General features: G+C 43.8%; 1 protein-coding gene across 5 annotated transcripts in view; it reads right to left on the reverse strand.

Moving 5' to 3' along the window:
* The window catches only part of rhbdf1b (rhomboid 5 homolog 1b (Drosophila)), a 41,350-nt gene that overhangs the window by 2,770 nt on the left and 13,200 nt on the right, over positions 1-25,380 (reverse strand). Inside the window, exons 2-15 of one of the 5 annotated variants that reach the window (XM_030400900.1) lie at positions 12,652-12,793; positions 12,413-12,546; positions 11,997-12,143; positions 5,613-5,841; positions 4,134-4,340; positions 3,203-3,325; positions 2,385-2,527; positions 2,018-2,266; positions 1,798-1,909; positions 1,615-1,689; positions 1,218-1,379; positions 965-1,065; positions 727-790; positions 191-285 (exon numbers count right to left, since the gene is read on the reverse strand). In XM_030400900.1, the coding sequence (XP_030256760.1) occupies positions 191-285; positions 727-790; positions 965-1,065; positions 1,218-1,379; positions 1,615-1,689; positions 1,798-1,909; positions 2,018-2,266; positions 2,385-2,527; positions 3,203-3,325; positions 4,134-4,340; positions 5,613-5,841; positions 11,997-12,143; positions 12,413-12,546; positions 12,652-12,765 (1,955 nt within the window). In that variant the 5' untranslated portion in view covers positions 12,766-12,793. Of the gene's footprint in view, positions 1-190; positions 286-726; positions 791-964; positions 1,066-1,217; positions 1,380-1,614; positions 1,690-1,797; positions 1,910-2,017; positions 2,267-2,384; positions 2,528-3,202; positions 3,326-4,133; positions 4,341-5,612; positions 5,842-8,864; positions 9,543-11,996; positions 12,144-12,412; positions 12,547-12,651; positions 12,794-25,380 lie in introns of those variants that run through there. The other 4 variants (XM_030400902.1, XM_030400901.1, XM_030400904.1 and 1 more) reach the window with 4 other exon arrangements.

Raw genomic sequence — 25,380 nt, forward strand, 5'->3', positions numbered from 1 at the left:
GCTCACAGGAATCATTACCAATATCTCAGGATTGTTACTTTGACATTAATATTAACAACATAATATAAAGCCAGTCTTCTCGCTGATGGTCTTGTTTGCTTATGCAGGTCATAAAGAGGCAGCACTATTCAAATTTGATTGTGTCCTAAGTTTAACATGTAAGCATGAGAACAGTCACACCGGTCCTTACCGTCCTTTGGTTCCGATGCAGCAGGGCCGGCCCGTGATGGTGCAGTCTATGTGGGGGAGGTTGGTGTGATTCCCAGAGTTGTACCTCGTGCAGACCTGCAGATTATAACCAGGCAAGTGTTGTTTTTTAAAACATTAAGTCGAAACATCTCGCCGGTGTGTAGAAGAAAGTGCTGCATCCAGACGTCAATCTGTCACTTGACAGAAAATTCATGATTCAAGACTTCAGAGACTGAAGGGATAAATACCTTTTCACGAAGTGAATTGTTTGATCACATTTATTTCACTCAATGTCAATAATCAAAGTACAAATTCAATTCAGTGTCATACCCTCTGAACAAGTTAGATAAATTGGCTTATAATGTCATCATGACGCACGTACTTGAGACTTGAGTCACATTTCTGATGGCTAATAAGGAGGATGATGATCGTGTGACTGAAAGGCACCTCAAACGATGGCCTAACATGACTTTCGATCTGAGTAAGAAACAGTTTACATATAACATGATGGTACCAGCCGAGCGTTTCGGTACTTACTGGCCACTTGGTGATGTCATCGGGCCACTCATGAGGTGAAACTGAGGCTGGCTCCAGACAAATTCTACAAAATCAAGAGCAAAAACATTCACCAAAAGAACAATCTCGTCATCACACACATGTGGACTTAATGTCTGCTACTTATTTGACATACCGTGCCTCTTGCCTAAATTACGATCCCTACAACATTATCGACAAGGATACTACTAGTTTTAGGTGACAGTAGTTTTCATGTTACCTGGGGTCCTGATGGCAGACTGAACCATATTGGCGGAGCGTACCATTCAGATGGGGAGCACTGTGATGCTGAGGCCACTTCACCCACACTGCCAGGGTACTCTGCAGGAAGACAGGCACATCAATGGAAAGAGGTCAATGCTAACGTGATTCTGTTACACCGTATTCATGTTTTTACAACTAGGTGATGCAAAAAAAAAACAAAACAGGACAATATAATGACCCTTCTGTGAGTCTATAAGGTCCAAACTGACCGAACACTCCTCCTGTAAAGTCTGCAGGCAGCCGGAGCGGTCGTTCCTCACGCAGCAGCCGGACTCCCTCTCTCTCGCTCTCTTCTCCTGGATCAGTTTGTGGATCTCCTGGTCTTGACGCATGCAGGGGGAAAACTTGGCTCCCAGGTGGATCAGCGCCTCCTGCGGGACGACATCGCAGCTCGGTGAGGCTGTGGATCTACAGTAATCTAAACTACCCAAACAGTTCCTCAGGCGAGCTTTAGTGACCCTTCACTGTCACCGTCTGTCATGTTCCAGATGTGTTCAGTTGATGAACACATCTTCAGTTCTGGAGGTTTTCCCGTTTGACCACCACACTTAAAAGTTGAGTGAATTATATAAAGACGTTTATAGATGGAGGATAGAAAATACTTACTGAGCTCGGACCAACCCAGAAGTTTTGTTGTTGCACGAACTTAACGTTTTCATAAACTCCCTTGTTCCTTAACACCTACAAAAAAGTTTTGAATGAGTATTTCTGATTATTGTCATACATTCTCCACAGTTTCACCGACCATATACATATCTTGTCATCATGAACGCCGTAAAATACACTCACAGAGTCGACAGTCTCATGCTGTGAGAAGCCCACAGGAGCAATGCCGTAGATAGTGACAGCCAGAATGGTGATGAGCAAGTGGACAAATGTGATCCAGTAGGTGAAAAAAGGCCTGAGGAGGACAGAAGGACAACTTCACTCTCCATTTGCTGGCGAAAACTATTTAATTTTGCCTCAGCGGGTTGTCATCTTAAGAAGAAAACAGAATCGGCTGTCATACCTGTGATCATCCATGTCCTCTATCTGCCTTTTGACGTAGCTGTCGATGCGCTTGCGGTACGTCCGGTTTGTGAGTCGACCGACCATGCCGAGCCCGTAGGGTCTCTTCTCTTTGGCAAACAGTTTTTTAACGGGGACCGCGATCTTCTGCCCCCGCTGCTGATTGACACTCACAACTTCCTGTTTCAGACGCACCTTAGGCTGGACCAGGGAGCCGTCTTTTGCCTTCCGCCATCCTCGCTCTAAGGGCCTGGATTCAGGAGGAGGAATCACACAATGTAAATGAATGTGTCAAATGGAGAATGTTTCAGTCAGAGCATGACAGTATAAAACACATGCGCATATAAATCATCAAGCTGTCAACCCACAGCATGAGGTGACTCCTCTCCAGCTCGTTCTTGTCCAGGGCACTTCCTGTGAGCTCGCTCTCGTCCAGCTGTTTGAGGGCTGCCTCCGATGGAGTCTCAAAAACCTCATCAGCATAGCTGGACAACTCGTCCTGCAGGCCTTCCTGCAGAGAGGAAAAAACTAAGTTAGTAGGAATTCAAATCTGAAAGACTCTGAATATATTCTGCGATTTGAATCAACTGATTGGATCTTTTTCTGTCCTTTGCTTTTCCCAAAGACAATACTTACGTTGAGCTAACTAGTTAATCTTTCAATGAACTTGTGATGTCATTCAGATTCAGCTCATGTATAACTCATTCGTCAAAAACAGCAGTTTAACAAGCTTTTCTGACAGTAACAAGCACATAAAAGAAGAAGGCTTAAAGGTGCAACATGTAAGAACTGGCCGCCTGCCGAATTCATGCTCAAAACTAAAAAGGGGCCGCATGTCATTAGAGTTACCACTAACTGCTTCTAGCTGAAGCAGCCAGTGGCTAGTTAGCTCAGTAAGCTGTGTAACTAGCCGTCTAGCCAGAGATGTTTATAATGTTAGCACAGGAGCTTTGGACCAGGACAGGGCTAGCTGGTTAGCATGCTAACTTCAGTATATAGCTCTGCAACACGATACATATATGTACAGGATATATATTTATTTGTCAGTATGTCAAAACTATTATTTATTCACATTTTATTGATTTTTTCCTTTTTTTTTTTCAACTGAAATCTCACATACTGCACCTTTAAGTGACAATAAGTAAAGGTTATCTTGTCAGTGTGTGGAAGTGCTTCCACTGCTCACTCTGGTGAAGAAGGAAGTGTCCAGATCATCCGGGAAGTCCACGGTGTCGTCTTCAAAGAAACTAGGAGGCATGAAGCTCCGTCTGCGACACCGCCCGGCGGTGCTGTCGCCTAACGTCCGGCCCTAACAAGCAATCACACACAACTGTCATCATAGTTATTACCAACAATGGTACTGTAGTAGTGATCATAAGCTGCCAAACACATACAGTACATCTGGGCTTGACAGTTTATCTGGAGGAATCCCATGGTGCACGTCCTTAATGACCGTGTCTGATGGTTATGTAGCAGCGCTGACCTCTATCTGTGGATTAGCTTCTGCAATATTCTCCAATCCAACAGAAAAGCTGAGCATTCGCCGTGTGTTATCACGGACCATCTGCCGGTGGTGTTTCCCCCGCCCGACCACACACTCGCAGATACTATCACTGAACACCCATTCATCTCTTTATATGTGTGCGGGCCACGCGGACAGACTCATCCGTGCTCTACTGTAAGACAGTTCGCCTGAGTTTAATCCGGAGTAAGACAAGCTGATCTCATATTTTATATAACGTGCCGACACACACAGGAGAAATAAAAAACATCCATTCGTGTGTCCTGACACCAGAGTATAACAGATGTGCTTCTCTCTAGAAATGTGTTCACTAAAAGACAATGGAGATTAAAGTGTGTGCGTGAGCATGAAAACTCATGGCATTCACACATCCTGAGCTCAACCCTGCGCTCTCTCAGACTGGAGAGAGTGAGCCTCTGCCGATTGTTGTTTGTCTGTGCAGTAACATTTCAGTAGTGTTAGTGTGACATACAGGAGTTATAGCCAGTGGTGGACTCAGGGTGGGCAGGGGCAGAGCAAAGGGCCAGGGGGTCGATTGTCCCACCTGCACCTAGGGGGGATTCAAAGTCTACTGCATAAACAGTGAAATAAACACCTTCATTAGCGCTGCTGCAGCTTTGAGGCTCATGACTGCGACAGACTCCCGTTTGCGTCGCCGTGGCAGCCGGTTGAGGGCGGAGCGGGAGCTGGAAAAGGAGCAGAGGGAGGCGGTGCCGGGCGTGATGGGCGTTTGCGGGACACTGAAGCCGTCTACCTCTTCCACCATGCGGAAGGCACGCCCCCGGGCCAGGGGGTCTACGATCTGCACACACACAGCACGCACGTGTTGGGTTCACAGCTTTCTTTTCAAAATCGATTGTTAAGCCACACAGAACAGTGAACACACAGTGACAGAACAGGGAGAAGCAGGGATGCACAGAGCACACATCTAAACTAGGGTTAGACTGATGTACCCATGCCCAGTTCATTATCTATTTATGTGAATGTGTTATTTTTTGCCTATACTAAATATGGTGTATTTGATTATCATCCTCATTTCAACCCTTCTCGATTGATCAGGAACTGAAAAGATGATTGACAGTAAAAATCAAATGAGGTGTCTTGCCATACTTAGAGGTAAAGCAGCACATTTGATAACCTATTAGCTAACGTTAGCATTCATCCACTTTCTAGCTTGCATTACGATTTGATTACATCCAGTGTGTTTCATTTCCAGCCTTAAAAAAAATTGTGTGTGTTGATATATTAGAATAGATTTACGCCAGCTTCCCGACATTTATACGACGAATGACACAACAATACAACATTTGAGCTTGAAAGTGACGTCAAAAGAAAATGGCCACTGTATGAACATGGTCTATGGTATGTTTAAAGGTGTGTAGCTTCTAAAAAAATGGTGTAATCCTAATTTATTCAAACATAACGTTGGTAAGACGTCACTGGAGGGAGTTAATGTTTTTTTTGGTAAGTCTACTGGAGACTCTGTTTTTTCACATTTCTGATAAAATATTAGAACAAATCAGGAAAAGCAGGCCCTAGAGTCGAATTAACAAGCGTATTTTGGGTAACTAGCACTTAGGGCGCTTTGCTAGCATGCTATGAGCTAAAACAGAATTTATAGAAAAAAATGGGCTGTTGGAGATATATAAGCATTTCAACGCTTCACAGAGTAAACCACAGTGCCAAATCCAAACTCAAAACGCTACTAAGCTAACACAGCAAGCTAGCTTACTGGCTAGCTTGCCAAAAGAAAGGATGTTTTGGGAGTTGTACATACAGCGGTTTGTGTCATATTATGCTGACAAAAGCAGATTTGTGAGAGTCTGACATGATAGGAAGCTGTTTACCGGATTTTATTTTATTTTTTTATTGTTTGGTTGTTGTTATGCCTGTCTAGCATCACTGTAAGTTTCATGTTTTTGCATCATGAATTAGAATTCAGAAAGTCATCAATTGAACCCTAGGCAAGATGACAAAGCAAAGAGCGGAAGCGAGCGCCGGATGGCTCATGTGAAAAACAGGCAGAGAGTGAACTGTCTCATCTCTTCCTCCATCCCCCCGGGCGCTGGCCTACCCTCTGCATGCCATAGTGGTGGTGACTGGGGTGGTGGGGTGGGAGGTAGAGGGGAGGAGGGGTCTCAGTGCTGGCCAGGGAGAGGTTGTCCTGGCTGTGTAGCTCCATCTCCCGCATCACCTGCGTCTTTAGACCCCCGTACAGATGGCTGCAGTGCTGCAGGCTCTTCCTCCTCCATCGCTGGGTGCTGTCGCTGTCTTTGCTCACCCCGAACCAGTCAGCCGTACCCCTGAGGAGAGGACTCCGGTTAATACATGAGTATTCCGGGACATGAAACTTTTGAATGATTATTATTTCCACTCGTAATTTCACATTTGAACTTGAATTTGTGCAGAAGAATGTAGACAGAAACTATAGCGGTGCTAACGTCAGCATGCTAACATGATAAAAAAATAAGTGTTAACATGATATCCGTTGCTAATTAGCACTAAATACTCTGCCAGGGGCTCTTTTGTACAATTTATGCAGCTGTTTAAGACTAAAAAGAATACGTTTAAGTAGTCTTTCTTAGCATTTTATTGCTCCAGGGCAACAACACTGCTTCATCTAAAAAAAAAATATATATATATATATATTTATTTTTTTAATTTCTACATGTCATAACAGTAGGCTGAACCAAACATTGTCAACTGTCAAGGAAAATAAAAACAATACAATCACTTTCGTCTTTACTGACTTTATTCTGTTTTTGATTTTTGCCCATAATCTGCTTTAGCTTTTAGACAATAGGGGCCCCTGCTGAGTACTCTCCAGCAGACTGAGTCATACATCCCCCCTGATTAGCAGGACAATGTGCTGATTAGTTGATTGATTGCAGCTGGTTGTCGGACATGACTCGGCGGTTTCATTGGTTTCGCTTGTTGATTGTGTCCTCGCTTACTGAATACAAAAGACACAGAGAACCCGGTTTTGCAGTATTTTGATACGGCGCCTTTTTTATTTGATACCTTAAACACGTTCTAGAAAGCCAAAATGCATAGTTTGAAATAGATAATAAATATGCATATAAAAACTTTTATAAACAAAGGATTCTTAAGCAGCATGTCAACATATCAGATGAGGAAATCGGCTCCCTTCTAGTGCTAGTACTAGTAGTACTTTCTCTCTCCTCCATCTTTATCCGTATGTTTGCAGCTTAGAGAGGCTTAAGGAAAAAAATACGTCTTAAACCTCGTACGACCCACTGCCCTCTGTCCTTTCAGCGGTAAAGAAGCAGATGTTTGTACGCCAGTCCCGCAGCTGATGACCTGACTTGGCCGTGCGTGTTTACGCGCGTCCCTAATTTAAAAAAGCTCAATAAATGTGCGTTCGGTGGGTGCATCCAGGTCCCCTGTTTTTTTTTTTCTCCAGGAAACAGAGCCTGCATGCCAGGCTACGTGCTCGAAGAGGAGGGAGGCCACTTTGGGGAGACTGTTTGGAAAGCAGAACACTCAGTAATAAACACTCAGGCCTCATCATCAAGAAAGACGCCAGCTGGGGAAGCCTTTTAAGGCCGCACAGGGGCAGAGAGGGGGTGGCGCGGCGCTGATTGTTGTCCCACTGGAGAGGAATGTCTTAGAAAAGAAGACAGGTTTGGTTTCTGGCGGTGTAAACAGAGGGAGGTTCGGAGTTCAGAATATGAAACTAACTGAATGATAACTCTTCCAAACATCTTAGTTAGATAACAATTGAGATTGAAATAACATCCGCTGACGGTAAAAACCAATGCAAACACTCGCCCACGCCGTGATTCAATCCATCTTTCAAGGTAGATGACATTCGTTTGTGTGTGTTTGTTTGGATAAGCGGGTTTTCTGTTTGCGTGCACACATGCATCGCCAGGCAATGCGGGTCAAACCAGCCCACGCGAAAAAACCCATAAATAAAATATTTCATGACCCGGTTGACGACAACACAAATCCATCAGCCACCAAAGATTAAAGCAAGGGTTAGGCCACATGAATTAGCTTTCATGTCCTCAAGGTAAGGCTGGTACATATGAAGCATCAATCCACCGTAGCGTAATTACAGGCTTAGACAGCGTGCATTTCATCAGGAAGGAAAGGCCAAAGGGCAAATGCACGATCCGAACAAACACGGCGACTGAACAAACAGAGGATGATAATAGGTATTAGGTTTCTGATTGGATACATCCACCAACAAAAGGGTTTTAATGTTACATCATCATAAAGCAGGGCGCCGGGGTAACTTATCGTTTAGGTGCACCAAATAATACACTTTAACTTGATTTTCTAACAAATCATCATAAAATGATTGCCAACAGGAATGAGGTGCACATAAACGTTTTCTATAGAGATTTTGTCGGATGTGTTGTAAACCCCTGAAGACCAGCAGTATGTTTGCACAGAAAATATCTAAAGTGGTGATCAGCAGCGTACTTTAAGACATGTTGAGGGAAAAGCATAGTCCATGAGGCTTTTCTGGAGCTTCACAGCAAATAATTACAACAAAAATAGCAAAAAGATTCAGACAGTGCACGCTAATGATTGTAGCTTAGCAGCTAAGCTAAGGCTCTAGATAACATCTTTTGAAATCAATGTGGGATCAGGAGTTTTCCGGAGACAGGTGAGCTGTATTTGATGTTTTTTTTTTTTTCATTTTAAAACAGGTTCCCATCTACTTCAGCGGTTTAGGAGAATGCTTCAACATTGGTTTCCTGTTAAACTCCAGAACATCCCCGACTTCCCCCCGGCACAAGGAAAAAGAAGATAATGACTGAATTTTCAATTTTGGGTGAAATTATCCTTTAATTACATTTTGCTGCTCTGGTAATACTACTAATACTATAACATACTGTAATACTTATACTGTAGCATGCTAATTGGTTTTACAGCAGAATCCTGGCAAACTGTTTTCCGCTCTCTTTACCATTTTTAACTTAAAGTTATGCCAAGCTGAGTGGCTGCTCGCTCTTGTTGATGTATTTTTATTGCCCTGACCAGAGAGTGGTATCAGTCTTCCCATCAAAGCCTTGGTACGCAAATAAAAGTGCATTCCCAAAATGCCGTACTGCTCCTTTAAGTTTCTGGATACTGCTGTGCCCACTGTGAACAGAAAGTGCCAGCAGTATTTCATGTAGATGACTGCAATCATAAAACGTTCTGCCAGTCTAACCAACATTTTGTAGGCTACTTTAGTCTAACCAAACTGCACAATAAATGAAAAACAGCAGCTTTATTCAACATTTCCATCCTCTTGCCAAACTGCCTGAAGCTGACTCAGACCAGCATACTTCTATCGCAGCATACTCACCTGTCTAGAGAGCTCCAGGAGGGGTTCAGGGTCTGGGTCATACCTGAGTGGGGAAGGGACTGTGGAGCTGTATATCCTCCATCACCAGCGTCACACTGTCCCTGTTTCACCCCCTGACCAGGACTAAACCCTGATCTGCCGAGCGCAAACTGATCCCCCGGGGCTCACGCATACAGTGTTCCATCAGGGGATTTCCTGATATCCTGGGCAGCAGTACCTTGTAACGCACACACTGTTACACAAAGACAGGATGATCACCGCATGTCCGGACTGCATGTGTGGCCTCCCGCACCAGCACAATCAAAGGTTAGAGGGAAAGCCGGCAGCGATCTCTTCTGTCTGCCGGGAATCGCATCTCTACAATGAGCTCCCTCACTGAGAGGGCTTCCAGTCTTCCACCAGCTGGACTTGGTCAACCAGGCTCTTAAATTTCCCGACCATGCGTCCTCCCGAGAGCACAACTTGAGACGAGCTTCCAGATGACTGTGTGTGTGTGAGGGAGTGTGTGAATGTGTCCGGAGCTGGCAGGCCTCCAAAGTATCCCTCCTCTGGAGTTTCGCGTAAAAAGGATGTGACCGACTGGGCAGAGAGGACAGCAGCTCTGGTCCTTGTCAAACTCAATGGTTCCCCCATTAAGAGCCCCAACGGTCTCTGTCAGTGAGGTCCCTCTCTCTCTCTCTCTCTCTCTCTCTCTCTCTCTCTCTCTCTCTCTCTCTCTCTCTCTCTCTCTCTCTCACTCACTCTGTCTGGTGTTGTGTGTTAGTGTGTGTAAACACCAGTTCTCCCTCTGACACACCAGTGCTCCACAGGAAACAGCAGATTAGAAGGAGGAGAGACGGGACATCATACATATTAGGAGGGAGGGAGGGTGCTGAGACATGCCTGGACACGACACACACACACACACACACTTGATGGTTTAGCCTGAACCCCACCTTCACAGTCAAAAAGAAGTCTGACTGGGCGTGTGAAGTTCAGCGCAAACACCTATGATCACGAGCCACCAGTGCAACTGAGGTAACTTATTGTCAACCCATGGCCCAAAAATTAAAGGGGCACTATGTAGTTTTGGAGAAAGGTGGCGGGGTCCGCCAAATATAAACAGTAAATCAGCATGGAGTCGTGTCATCCTTTAAGGTCAGTTTGTTTAACGGCTCCTTTTCATGAAAAATGACTCATGACGAGCTTTTTTCTGTTGTTGTTGTCCCGCAGCTCAACAAATGTCAGCGCGCCCTCCCTCTGTTCCCCCTCCGAGCAGCAAGTCTGCGGCGAATCACACACCGACACACACTTAGTTTGAAGAGCAAAAGATTTATCCTGTATTTACACTCTCGTCTGAGGAGGAGGCGCCTCAGCTGACCCCCCCGACAACACGCATAAAACATCCTCTCATAAACATCAAGCGCATTAATTCTCTCTTACGCACACACACACACACACACACACACACACCCATGTACGAGGCTACTAAACCTCTGCACGATGAAGTTAAGGCGCTCCTTTGAAGGTCTCAAGGTTTTTCAGTTTTGGCTCGCCGTTCAAACGTTTACATTCAGCTGGGACGGGCTGCTTTTGATGTGGCTTGCACGCCGCGTGAGGAACACAGATAGCCTCTGTGAGTAATTGTATTATTTCGTCTGCCTCCAACCATGCGATCCTGCGTGCCACCTGGACTGACACTGATGCCAGTGTGTGTGTGTGTGTGTGTGTGTGTGTGTGAGAGAGAGAGAGCCTATGAGCAGCTTTCATGTGTCACACAGGTTGTTCAGAGCGCCACATCTGTGACACAAAGAGACGACGGCGGACTGAAAGGCTGTCAGTCGACACAGACATCAAGCAGGAAAAAAGACGGTTTTGTTAAAGAAACAACGGTACATTTCCAGTCGGGCTGGCCTGAATGCTTTGAACCTTGGACCGTTGCCATGGTAATCATTGTCCAAATTAGTATTAGAGTGCTCTGAGGGTTTTTCTGAAAAAGGGAGACGCATGCATCTCAAAAGCCGCACAAATAAAACCAGGAATCTGCAGGTGATGTGTAAAACATGGTTGCGTGAGAGCATTTCTACAGATGCAGTGTCAGGAACACGGGGCTGTGGCGATACTCCGTACTCACTCAATAGTTCAAGACTTGTTGAAGCATCAAAGGCCCCATAATGTTTTTGGGGAAAGCCCTTATTACCACTGCCAAAGAGGTTATGTTTTCACCCATGTCCGTTTGATGGTTTGTCAGCAGGATTACACAAAAACTAAAGAACGGATTTCCACCAAACTTGGATGGAGAATGAGTCTCAGCGCAGAATAGACCCTATTAACTTTTGGTGCAGATCAGGATAACTCTCTTTAAACATTGGAAGATTTTCAAGATTTTGGCTGATTTATGGATCTTGGTGAAAAACATCAGGTGTTAGGTGTCTGGTATCTCTGAGTCAGTAGTACATGATGAGGATTCTAGATCTAGCAAGCATGAATTATTGAGTTATGTATGGTTTAAAATTAGGGCTATCGCGTTTGACCTAAAGGAGCATGCTGGACCTTGGCGGAGGTATGCACTCTATCCAGTTTTATATGTGCTGAAAATATGTGTTTCAAACAATGATATGCAACCCTCTCAGTTAATATTGTGGACTTTTATACATCAAGCAGATATAGGGCACATTTAATGTCCATTTGGAGTCGGGTCTCACTCTCTTTTTTTAGCTCTGTTTTTGGTCTCCACCAACTCATCTCACCAAAACATCTGTCTTTTTAGCTGCTACTATGCGCCACTATACACCAGCTCATGCTAGCTTTGTCTGCTGTTTGGTGCTGAATAGGTGACTTTTAGGTATGACTGTTGCTCAAAATTTAAAACCACACTATTAGAGCAGTGGGAGTGAACCAAAACAGTGGCACTGTGGCGCAGTGAAACCAAAACAATGAGCTAAACGGCACTAAAACTGCAGATTTTTCTATGGGTTAGTCGTTAGGAGAGACCTGTCCTCTCTGTACATTACATTACACATTCAATCCTTTGTTTTTATTAGAATATCGCTAACAACAGGTGTAAATTGGACCATAATTCCAGTAAAGTGAAAGGCCCATCTCATTTTTCTTCACCTCCCTCCCTCCCTCCCTCCTCCACCTCGCCTGTACCTGATGATCTGTTTGGGTATGGATGAGCGCCGTCGGGTCAGTATTTTGGGGACGCAGGACCGCCTCCGCACGGACGACACCCTCTTGGGGCCCCTCTGGCCCTTCGGGGGAACTGTGTTGACCCGCTCAAAATGCACCCTTTTCTCACTTAACACACATTGACACAGTAGAGAAAAAGACATGGGAGGCAGAGGGGGGAAAACGCAGAAAGCAAAATCAAAGAAAAAGGGAGGAGAAGAGAGAAGAACAGGGGAGGAAGATTAATAAGCGTGAATCAGAAAGGAGGCAGCAGCTTAAATTAGTTCTATTAAAGATTTATCAGCGGGGGAGAATTGTTGGAATAAGAAAGCAGATGACATGCTGGAGGAAATTAGCAGCTGGAGAACATCAGCAGAGAGGACAGAAGTGTCTCTAACCTCTTGATAGACTGTGTGAAGGAGGGCAGTCTCTCCAGAGGAGGTCTGAGGTAGTTGTTGGAAGTTTCCAAGGCAGCCATGCAGGTCTGAGGGTTTTCCCCCGGCATGCTGACACTGCGCAGGCGCTTCACCGGCTGTAACACACACAAACACATGATGCATTAGTATGTGAAGGTAAAATACGTGATAGTCTTCACTTACAGTATTCTGACTTGTATCTGACTCTTGTGTTTTCTTACCTGCATGTGCGCAGGCGTGTCGTCGGGCGTCAGCTGGATGGTCGGGATGTCCAGTTTGAGCCATGGTGGCTTTTTCCTCTGCAGGCTGCTGTTCCGGCTGCCCGGCTCATCCATGCTCGCTAGCTCCCCCTACGCCTGCCAGCTGCATGACACAGACAGGGGAAATGGGTTTGTAGGACAACACTCAGTCAAAATATCATCACAGACACAAGATGGCACAAAAAAAATAAAATAAATAAAAGGTTTGACTGTCTGTTGAGTAATTACGGACAGTGGACAGAGTGTGAACAGAATCAACAGTAATCCACGTCTCGGGTTTGGAACAGCTTAATCTAAACGTTTAATACTGCCAGTCTGCCGGCCGCCTGCAGCGTCTCCTCCTGATAATCTGCCACATAAGGCAGAGTGACACCATCTACACTGGGCTTTTCTAATTATAAATAACTCCATGGACCCCGTCCAGTCCATTCAGTCGGTGCACCATGCACCCAGGGGCGACACTGTGTAGACCTGTTGGTTCTCTAGTTGTCTCAACTGGATCACTGGAGGATTCATTTAAAAAATGTAAATGCTGATTTTTGTGTCTCATTCCCAACCCTTTACGATTTCAGCCTGCCCGACCTATAATCCCAGAGCGGATCCCAAAACTTTTTGTTTGTTCAAGAAACAATACCCTTCAAAAAATAGACTGCATCATAGTTTTATTGCTCACATTCTTCTGCTGTATTTGTATATAAAATACTGGAACAATATTTATTTTAATCTCATAACAACATCTTGAATGATTATCACTCATTATCACTAGTTTCAAACATTTCTGTAGGTGCCTGTGTCATTTTGTATGTACTTTGGGTTCCTGCATTGTTAAACTGGTAAAATGAGAGAGCGGCCTTGTACGTAGTTCTATCATGCTGAATAATATCATGTGAATTGGCTGTAGAGGGTTCATATCAAACTGGGTGATTCAATGTAACCAACAACAGAGGCACACTGCAGTATAATCTCTTAGGCTCCTTTCTGTTAACGTGCCAGAGTTTGACCTGTGACGGCCCAGATTAAAACTCCGGTGCTCCAGGTGAGGCTCGAACTCACAACCTCGGCATCGCTCCGCTGGCTACTGTCTTATAAGTACCGCGACCTGACCGATTGCGCCACTGGAGCTCTGGACAATGCGGGCGATTCAGCAGTGTAGTGGAACGGCAGCAGTGCAGCTACACTCCGGCACCACTAGATGCTGCTAGGCTTCTAATAAGAAGGCACACAGGCATGCCCTCCCAGCACAAAGACAGGCTGAAGGATTAGCAGTCTGAGTGTAGGAGGCCACCTACTAACAGACAGTGTGTCAAACAGAGGGAGAGCCACAGAATAGTCAGCCAAAGCCTCCACTTATCCTGTTGTTGCTGCTTTAATGGGTTTACGGGTAAAGGAAGACGTTTGGAGAGAGAAAGGGGTTTTCCTGGTTTAAACTGTTCAGTGGGAGGTTTATGGGAATAATCAAGTTTCACCATCCCTATGAAGGTCAGTGAGCCAGCGAGGCAGCATTTAATATGAAAAGCCAACACAAACACAGATTGCTTCTTTCCATGTTGACTTGTGCATTTTTTTTTTTTAAAGCTGCTGAGCACGCACTCAGCACCTTTTCTGCTGCTTACTATCATGACTGAATAGCTCCTCACTTCATTGGGAAAAAAGTGCTGAGGCTCCAATTCACCGCCACATATTCAGCCCTGCCAGAAAAGAATAAGTACGCCTATATAAAGCTTCCTGGGCAACCAACACGCAATCTGACTGACTGTTGAACCACATTTACCACTTGAAATTCATTATTTTAAACAATGCTGTCATTGATTGTAGACAGATTCTTGACGTAGAAGCAGGCACCTCTCAAGCCGTCGACTGTTGGTTTTTAGCAAGTTAAAATAGCTGTAGCTGGCAGATTGTATCAGCTGTGGCTAGCTGGCTAATTGAGTTAACGTTGGGTTCGTGATTTGGTTGGAGACGCTGCCACAAGATGACCCCACAACATGACCGAAACAAAGAAACAGCATTGTCCTTGTTTTGCAAGGAAAAAGGAACACTTAATGTAAGATCAGGGTCTCTCACACAACACATTGCTTAGCTTGCAAACTCAAGGAGGATGTAATACTATCTCGACTTAACTAGTTTGCTTGGGATTGTAAATCAATTAAAGACCAGGACGGAACATAACCTCTAAGTCTACATAATATAGTCGCCTTGCAAACTGCTCCTTGGCCTTGGACAATTAATCACTTCCAGTTTTGCCACGCCAAGTGGCCACTTGCGGTTTTGCAGCAAAAACAGATTTTCCCCATTGAGCAAGTAACTGCAAGCAAAGTCAACTTTGACTTCCTGCTATGAATTTTTGGTCCATGGAGGTTATATATTTTAAAAACTTTCCTTGAGCCAAGGAAACAAATACGCTTGATTTCTGGCCGGGGTTCCCATAGAGCGTGCCCACTAGAGACTTCTGCCAACCAAGTCGGCTAACTTCCTGTTTAACACCAGGCTAACTTGAATGAGAATAAAATAATTTAATTGTTTTAAACATTTGTTTTTATTTTGGGGCCACATTGCATCACATGACGATGTAATTACAAGGTGTGGCCACTAGGAAAATTGGTTTCGTAGGGCCTTTGGTAGCTGTTAGCATGCTAACTTAAGTAGACACCTATGCAACACAATACATAGACGTCTTTGACATAACACTGTTGGTTCTTCTCGCTCTGTAGGTAATGTTAGTCCATTTTTTTAAATGTCTTGAACAAAAATTCTGGTCATATCTTGCAAAGTTGCTGCTTTAACAAGTAGAGGAGTGGAAATCTTAATAGGCCTGCAGTGCCTGTGGCTGTGTACTGTAGGTACTGTGTCGCAGAGGCCAATGCAAAGATGTGAACAGACGTATATTTGTGTCTATTAAATCTATTAAAGGATGCGAATACGCAAAATGTATTTAAATTTACAAGAGGATATTCAACTTTTTGCTGAAAATGTGCATGTGTCGTTCTCTAGAGCTCTAAAGGAGGGAGTCGGGTTATCCACATGTGTTACTGGTTTTAAGTATCAGACAAATAATGACCATAATAAATTAAGTAGATTCTGTCTCTTGAGGGTATCATGAACGAGGCCAAAGTAGTAATGCTCTACCTATAATAAAAGCCTGTAGTATATCTGAACAAAAAAGAAGCATCTCTGCTTGTCTGTATCATCTGTCTACACACGTGGTCTTTTCCAAATGTATTTCCCCTCGTCCACTTATCCAAAACGACATTTAATGTGAAGTAACGTCTCTCGGGCCAAGGGGAAGTCATCGAGCAGAAGTGGAAGAACTATTAGCAAATAATGGGACATCTGTGTCGGGCCCGGGTGAGCTTTAACGAGCGACCACCAATGAGGCGCTCCTGTAGATCTCAGCTGGGAATCATTGCTGCGAGTGAAATTATATAGTCTCCCCTCTCTCGCCACGAAGCAATCAGCCGAACAATAATCTCCATCGTACGTGGAGCTGATATTAAAAATTCTGGCCAAAGCTGAGTTGAAGGGGCTGAAAGACATTCAACACGGGCAGCTGGAGGACTTCTTGATTTCAAACGTTGGCACGGTTACATCTCCGAGGGGGAAAACCAATTTATGTGCATGTTTCACACTCAATAATATTAACCTCTCCTCTGGTGTATCAGCTCTCACGCAGACTGCCTTTCTAGTCAGATAAGGTTCTCCTACATTTCCCAGGAAGCTCTGCAGCGGTGCCTGCAGAGCATGTGTGAACCTGTGGCTCCTGGTAGAAAGGTGGGTGTGGGACAAATAAAAAAAAAGTGTGATTACTCAGCCATCAGATGGGAGTTACAGCGCAAACGAGAGCATGAGCTGAGCACGTGTTCCCACAACTGTCAAACACATCGCAGCTTGTTCATCACATACTGATCTGCTGAGGTTACCAGAGGTGTGGATGTTTGTATTTCTGTCTTTTACTGCGGATCTGACCCTGTATCAGTCTTTGATTTAGATTCACACTGGATCACCTTATTCTCCATGTAGACAAATCTTTTGAGCTGCGTGCCATTCATCGATTTCTGAATGTAACCTGTGTAATCCCCCAATAGATTTAGATCTAAAAGGAGAAATTATAGATGTCGATTCTTATTTTGACACTAAAGGTTAAAGCTGTGTGTAGCATTTGAACGTTTCCGTTTAAAGTCAAACCAAAAGCTTAAGTCAATATATGGTAAATGGACTTGCATTTGTACAGTGCTTTTCCAGTCTGCTCAAGGACACCTCGACATGCAGCTGGAGGGATCCGGGATTCAAACCAGTGACCTTCGACTACTAGGCGACCCGCGCTACCTCCTGAGCTACAGCCACCCCATTATAGACGATACAGACATATCTGCAACACTTACACCACTTTTACACCAAACTAAGCGTGTACACACAGGTTTTTTCTAAACGTGGGTAAACAGGCATTTAATTTTTTTTTTGGTCCTAAAATGTCCGGATGGATTGGAAACTTGGGACAAATATTAATGGTGCCCGGAGGATGAATCCTAATGACTTTTGTGGCTCAAAACATTAAAATGTCTCCACGACTATTGGATGGATCTTCTTTGGGGGATCACTTTTCCTCTTGTGCCACTTTTTCTTCCCTGAAATGTCTCAACAGTAATTGTTCTGCTCGGAAATACATTCATAGTGCCCAGAGGATGAATCCTAATGACTCTGGTGAACTGTTTACTTTTCCGCCACTGTCATCATCAGGTCAAGATTTGGTTTTGTATAATAAAATACTTTTGTTAGACGGCTGCAAAACAAACATTCCCGACAGCCTCAGATCATGTGGCTGGCGCTCAATGTCAAACGTTAGCCTGAAATCTCAGAGAGACGCTAACGTGACTGTATAAGAGAAAGACTAAGAAGAAAACTGGAGGAAGGGTGTGAAGGATGTGATAATGACAGACAACATACACACAGTGTCATTAAACTCTGCACCCTGACTAAACAAATACCTTGTGACAAGTCGAATTATCCTCCTCAATTTTCATTTTGAGGAAATGTTGATACTCTCTTTGTGTTGTTTGAATATACTCCCGTGTAGCACCAAAAGCCACGTTACACAAAGTTGACTCTAATTCCTTTCTCCTCTCAGCTGGCCGTGCCGGTGTTTTGGCCTCCCTGTGGTCACATGTGGAAGCCTGCGTGTTCTGTTACGGTCACAGGGGATAAACACACCCCTGCAAATAGAAAAACCTCCACCAGAACCATCCACGACCACATCCTTTGCTTATTCTGCGGTGGCAATGGTGTTTGTGCGCGAGCTGACAGGAGCATGGACGCGCTCAGTCGGGCATCCTGCAGCGGTGCACACGACGCTCAGACGCATTACAGCACATGAACACTCACTTGACAGCCTCTGCTTCAGGCGCACGCCACAGGTTCTTGCCATCCTCCATGCGGCTAAAGAAGAGCAGCTTTGTGCCGCTTTTTCATCTTGTTTCCGGCGTCCGCCATTTGATACTCCATGATCAGGATCTCTATCTTTTTTTTTTTTTTTTCATCAAGTCTGGTTTTCATGACAGGCAGATTAGGGGATGTAATCCCTGCGCTGCACACCACATGGCATTACCCTGCTGTCAGCAGACGGAGGCCCTGATTGGTTGAGGATATATAACCGCGATGGTGTCATCAGCACCCAGCAGGAAGTCTCAGACACCGAGATGCTCACTGTCAAAGTGGAAGAAGTGAAAGTTACTGTGATCACAAAAAAGTCCTTTTCGGGCCAAGTACTGGAATTTAAAGGAGCACTTTGTAGTTTTAGGGAATACATTTTGACCGATTGTTTGTGTCTAAAAAAACTAAATAAACAAACTGCCCTTAAAGGACAACACAATGTCATACTGTTTTACTTTGTTTATATGTGGCGGACCCTGCCACCCTTCGAGCTTCAAGCTTCTAGGGAGCTTATTTTCCTCTGAGAACAGCTTGTTTACTCATTTTTTTTTAACCTCATTAATATTGAAAATACTAAAATTATGAGTTTGAATTTCATCTCAAAAACTACAAAGTGCCCCTTTAAGAATTAAATTGTTTTTTTTATTAGATTCAAAAATCGCAGTCGACATATTTCAAGCTCTCATGTTTTATCACATCGAAAATCTGAGCTGACAAGGAAGCACTCTAAGACTGCTGTTGTGGTTCACACCAGCAGCAGTGTCAGGTGATAGCTGCTTCCTTCTAAGAATTATCACAGGAAACTGCAGCGCTGCAGCCTGATGTGCCTATAGGCCACTGCAGCAGCGCTGCGCCGTAACCGGATCCTTTCTTACATAGGGTGACAGTTCCTGACATGTCGGGACAGAATTAAACAAAGGCATCCTCTCGGCACCCGAGCATGACTTGTCCTGACACTGCTCCCTGATTCTGGTCTGTGAGGCAGCGAGTCACTGTGGCTGCATGTCAATACGTTTAATATTCACTAGATCTTTATGTTTAGCAGATCTCTGCGCCGTGTCCTTTTACTCTCTAAACCTCTCCCCCTCCCATTCTCTTCCTTTCTTCTCTTCTCTCTTTCTGTTTTCTCATTTACTCTACTGCTTACAGGTGCAATAAAGAATTGGCCACCCCAAATTCATCATCGGAACAAATTGGGGGCAGCATATTACCAGCATTACGAAAAACTGCGGGAGTGTTGGTGTTTATGCTGCTAGCAAGGGGAGCTTTGGAGGGGGCTTAGCTATGGCTAACTGGTTAGCATGCTAGCTTCTGCAACACATGACAGAGACTTCATAACGTCAAAACTCACACTTCTTCACATTCTATTGGTTATTTTAGTCAAGTTTTGAATGTTTGAAACATAAGTTCTTCATTAGCTTTTTGTTTAATTGAATTAGCCTATGACTGCCAGGATTTACTGACTGTAGCCAACACACCTACTAGCCAGATTAGGGCCAGCATTATAGCTGCCTGGCATTCAATAAAGAGTTATTTTGAGAGAAAACTAAATTTAAGCCAGCTATCACGCTTGTTCACAGTCAGTTAGAAAGCTTGTTAGCTTAGCTCGGTCACTAACTGGATGATTCACCGAGCTTACTCAACAGATGCATTCGGACCATTCACTCCTGTCTTACAACTGCCTGCAACCGACTGCTTTGTTGGCCTAGGTATAAACCATTCATATATGGTGAGGTGAAATACAAGCAACTTGTGCAACACAGGTAAAAATCTACAACAGCTTCCTCCATTTCAAATTCTCTTGCCATAAACTAGAGCACTGTTGAGGTGGCTCGCCATTGGTTTGCAGCACACATTTTCAGGTTTAAATTCATCAAAGTTCACCTTGATATAATTAAATTGCGTGCATTTACTTGGCGGCTTAATCCACTAATCGCTGCCATTCTATTGGAATTAAGTGCATTAACATTGAAATTGCATTTCAAATGCAGGTGTGAACAGGCCTAAACACCATCATGACATGCTTTGTAAAGCCTGACATTCTGATTGAAAAATAGCAACAGAATTCTTAGGTTTGGCTGAGTCTGGCTTCCTTGAATCTTTAACAGATTACTCTGTCTAAAGTCATTTACTCAAAACTGTATGATATTGCCATCGAGTAACAATAGCTGCCAACTTAAAATTACAAGAGGATATTGTAATCCTATATGAGCCAGGATAACCTTGGCTACTTTGGCTACATTTGTGCAGGCTCTGTGCAAGCCAGGTGCCTGCTAAATTTCAGGTCCAACCAGATATTTCTTTGTATTGGACAGGTAAATGTGTATTGGAAGTAAAGAGTCAACCTCTTTCCCTTGTTCTCCAAGAGGAAGGTGCAGTAAAACTGACAATTACCAGAGCACGTCCAAGTTAATTGGTTGGGGACTCTGCAGCGGATTAATTCTCAGACAGTCCAGGTAGGTTCGAACATCATTACAGACATTGTTCTGCTCTAATAGGCACTACGACCTGCTCAACAGCACCCATGGGTCAATTTTAACTTTCAGGTTAATGCTGTTTTTCCAGGATGGTGCTTGCAACTTGCAGAAGTTGAGGTTGTGGGAACTGCCCAACTGCAGTTTTAAAGAAAATTGCGTGCTCCAGGTGAAGCTGAGGTCTTAAACTTAACATTGTTAAGCACACTGCACTGACTGATTTCTTTTAAGCATGTTTCCTCAATGACTCTAGGTGATGCCTTCAAAATGTATTTTATCTGACCAACAATTCAATATACAATTGAAAACAAGCGTAGAAAATACACTCAGGACAGTATTTCAGGTTAGAGAATAGTTAAACATTTTGGGAAATGTCGTTTTTCAAAAGAGGTTCCATATGTAAGAATTGGCCGCCCGTTGAAATCATACTGCCATTGATTCAAAGGCCAGCATAGCTACTGTTAGCTTGTTAGCCCAGCTAGCCGTGCAGCTAGCCACACTACCAGGGGAGTGTTGGCGTTTAGACCACTAACACAGAAGCTTTGGATGACTGGAAGAAGGAGGTTTTCAGGCCCAGGGCTAGCTGGTTAACATGCTAGCTTCAGGCGACACAAGCGACATAATATCAAAACTGTTATTCAATATGATGCCGTGATAATGATACTTTTGAATGTTTTAAACAAATAGTTGCAACATATTGCATCTTAAAAATATTTCAACTTCCAGCATCCAAAATTCCTGCACTGTGATATCAATAAATTGCACACAACACACTTGTGTTTTCCACTAATGTGACTTTGTTTGTATTCTCCTCTTAAATCTAAACGTGTTACTTCCTGTTTGTGGTGAGGCGACCATACTTTACATCAAATCCCATTTGGACATAGAGAAACACATCGAGAGCGTCTGTTTTTTGTGAAATGAATGCGTTCATCTGCCCTACAGAATGATCTACAGATCCTTTTTCACAGGCAAATCCATCATCCCGTCTGCTCTGATACAACAACGCATGAGTAGGTCACATAGATTAACCGTGAGTTACGTTGTGTGTGCTTTTCTACACTCCACCCCCCCCACTGTAGGACCTGGGCTCTTGTCCGTGCCAGATGTTACAGTCATAACACTGCAGGTCATTTCCTTTCTGTTTGCATACTCCCGCTGTAGTTATGTGTGTGTGCGTGTGTGTGTTATCTGCTGCTACCTACTCACACAAACACAAATAAATGATTAAACATCTGCCATAACTGGAGCAGAACATTTGTTATTTCAGAGAGCAAATACTGTACATGACAAATGGTATCAAGAGAGAAATCAGCGGAGGACTGATCTTTTAAGGTCAATATTTCTTTCCAATTCCACTTGACTTATTGACTTCCTGATGCTTTTGTGACTCCACATTATCATCCTTTGTATACTGTCGCCAACAGTTTCCTGTAATCATGCCAGCATCCTCTGCAGAGTCGAGTACGACACGCTAATGGTCTCATATCTGCAGTCATTATGCAGATGAATCCAACGAGACATCTGACGTTTGATTTACCTGAACCCATTCAGGATTGGGATTTTGGGAACAGTAAAAGGCATGATTGAACTTTTACTCGACAGACGACTGCTTACACCAAACTGAAGGGGTTTCGATAATTCTCCGAAAATCCGCAGACACCTGGGGTCATGATGAGTTGAAACCTGTCCGCCCTTTCATCTCCTCACCATGGGTGACGCAAGAGCGAGCGGTTCATTAGTCAGTCTGGGGTGCTAACAAATGTTCTACCAAATCACACACATACACAAAACAACACACACAGGATGCCGCCGGGTAAATCTACTGTATATTTGGCATTTTAAAGGACACATGCAAAAAAAACACCATCAAATTTGACAACTCAGCACAATAAATGCAAATCACAGCTGATTTCTAGCTTTGTACAAGTCTGTATCTTTGTCACCGCTTCTTAAAATCCAAATCATCTTTTCTGAGGCCCCTCTTACCTCCTGTCACACAAAGGCCTTTGAAGCCTTGTATCCCTTACCCACTGCCTGGTGACGCCTGGTGTTCTCATTCACCTCACTGAATCAGCCTCTGTTAATCTAGGGCGCTGACACAAGTTCTACCAAATTACACGCACGCAAAACCACACACACAGGGAGCAGCTACTTGCAGCTACTGTATATGTGGCATTTTACAAAACAATACCATCAAATGTGACACCTCAGTGTAATAGATGCCAATTACAGCTGTCACTATCTCTGCCACCGCTTCTTAAAATCAAAACCAGACTTTCCGAGAACCTCTCTCCTCCTGTCGCACAACGGTCTTTGAAGCCTCGTATTCTGTACTCACTCCCTGGTGAAGCTTGGTTTTCTCATTCACTTTAGTGTAGAGGACGAGCATTTTCAAAGTGTTTTCTTTTTTTTTCATCTGCTTTTCAATCCTTACACCATCTGCCTTTGTGAGAAATTCTCAAAGGCTTTTGAATCCATTTCAGAAGTAAAAAAAACCAGTGCCCTGTACCCTCTCCTGTAAAGCAATCTCCTTAAGCCATAAAACACTCAAATACAATCTGGTCTTTCCATTGGTGGTATCGTTTGTTTACAGTCAATATGAATTTATTGTTTTATTGATGTTTAATTGCAAGCTAGCGAGATTAAATTGTGGTCTTTTATTAAGTGCCGCCGTGTAATATTGGTCAGCGTGTGGTACTTGAGGGCACGTGTTATGCAATGATCAGGAATTGTGCAAGTTGTAGCAGTCAGCTTCTTCTTCCTCTCTTCTCCAAGGCGCCATGCATCGAATGAACAAAGATTAGCTCTGAGGTAGATCGCTAAGTCTTTGTGTGCCGCAACCTGCAGCCCTTTCATCCCACTCACTCCTGCCTGCTGCAGCACGATAGACACGAGAGCTGTGATCGCGGTTGATCAGGCTGGTTTTAATACAGCGCATCATCATCATCCACAACCCAGTCCGTACACCTGTCCCAACCCTGCACTAGACAACCCCCCAAAACATATAGCCCTTCTCCCATTTCAGTGAGATCATGTCATAAACGTCAGGGACCTGTCTTCGGTTCTTATGTGGACAAAAGTGTGTTGTTGAGGTTGTTTACGAAGTCTTACGGCGGTGTAACTCATGAGGTTTCCTCTGCAACCGGTGATGTGCCGGTGAATAATGAATGATGATGAAGTGTATGAAATATTTACACCATAAGGAGCAGATTACATATTAAATGTAAGTAAACTGTGCTGTGTATGTATAAATATTTGCAAAAGGCTGCCCGAGAGGAGCTCATGCACAATTCAGTAAGCTCATCTGGGTCGAAACACAGCAGGCATGGGTGAAATGTTAGCGAGGCGGGCTAAATTTGTATAAATAGGAGGATGTTCAGATTCCTCTCAGCCCTATCTACGTCGCATAATCTTAATTAAAATGTTCACTTGAACTGGCAATATACAACTGTTTTGCTTACTTATCATTATGAAGTAAATACTGATTGCAGAGTGTATTGGCTGTAGAGAAGTGACACCATCCGCAAAAATGAAGGTCCTATAACGGCACAAACGAAGTGCGCCTGCCATTACACAGTCAGAGCAGGAAGAGGTATTGTTTTCCCCGGTCACAATCCTCATGTCATAGTGAGATCGACTTGAATAACCATGGAAACTCGAAGAGAGTGATAGCAACAGAGGTAAAACAAGTGTGAGCAGATGGGAATTTGTCGATGGAGAGCGCCGGTGTTGTGTTAAAGTGTGCTCCCCTGCTGATATGTGTTCCCCCTTACCAACAGGACTTGAAACCAGCATTCTTTCTGCTAGATCAGTAAGTAACAAAACTTGCCTACTTATTAAAACAACCAAGTGCTTTACTCTGCCTTTTTATAGTATTGAGATCTGGATTTCTACATCAAATTGGGATTCTTTCGGTAGTGTTTTTTACTTTGGACAGTAGGCAGACTGCTAGCAGTAGCAATATTGCTAACGCAGCCTTAGTACCACAGGGGATCGCTAGGAGGGGGAAATGTTGAGACTTTGTATATTACCGTTTAAGCAACAAGCTAACACTGTCATAAGCTGCAGTTTTAAAACAATGATGAGCAGGTTTCCGTTTATTAAAGTTTCCCATCCGTGGCGTTGACCCGAAATGAATGAATGAATAATAATGATACACATTTTTGCTGTTTTTATTTTTGAGATAAAAATATTCTTTTCTACATTTGTAGGATCCCTGATTATTAATCAGTTTTTATAACCTGAGCATGCCGGGCAGAGTGACACTCCAAAGCCTCCAGACACATAAAACTACACTTACGTACATGGCTGCCAGCATGTGAAGCCGCCAACAAACACTCAACGGTTCCATCTTCTCAAAATTAAATGATGCTGCTTCTACTTGTCTTATGTTCTAGTTACGTGAATACCCGTGGATTTTTGGACCTTTGATCGGACAAACCGAGATATTTGATGACATCCCTTTGCGCTCTAGGAAATTGTGATGGCCGATTTCCAGATTAACTGTAAATGAAAATAATCTGTAGCTGCAGCTGATATAACTGAACTGAACAGGAAGCCTATATGCTTAAGAAACATGTTTTTCTCCTCTGGCCTTAATACAAAAGGGAACAGCACAAAAAAAGCTGCTTAACTGCACAGAGATAAACAGCAGCGCAGACAATCAGAACGGATCAGAGGTCCGGCCTGCATGCTTTGTCTGCCTCTGAGGGCGATCATGTCTCTACTCTGCTGCCCGATCAGGCGAGATTTAATTGGTACCACGAAACCAGGGCGAGAGCAGAGAAAG

This window comes from Sparus aurata, chromosome 20, assembly GCF_900880675.1.
Source record: "Sparus aurata chromosome 20, fSpaAur1.1, whole genome shotgun sequence".
NCBI classification, from domain to species: Eukaryota; Metazoa; Chordata; class Actinopteri; order Spariformes; family Sparidae; genus Sparus; species Sparus aurata.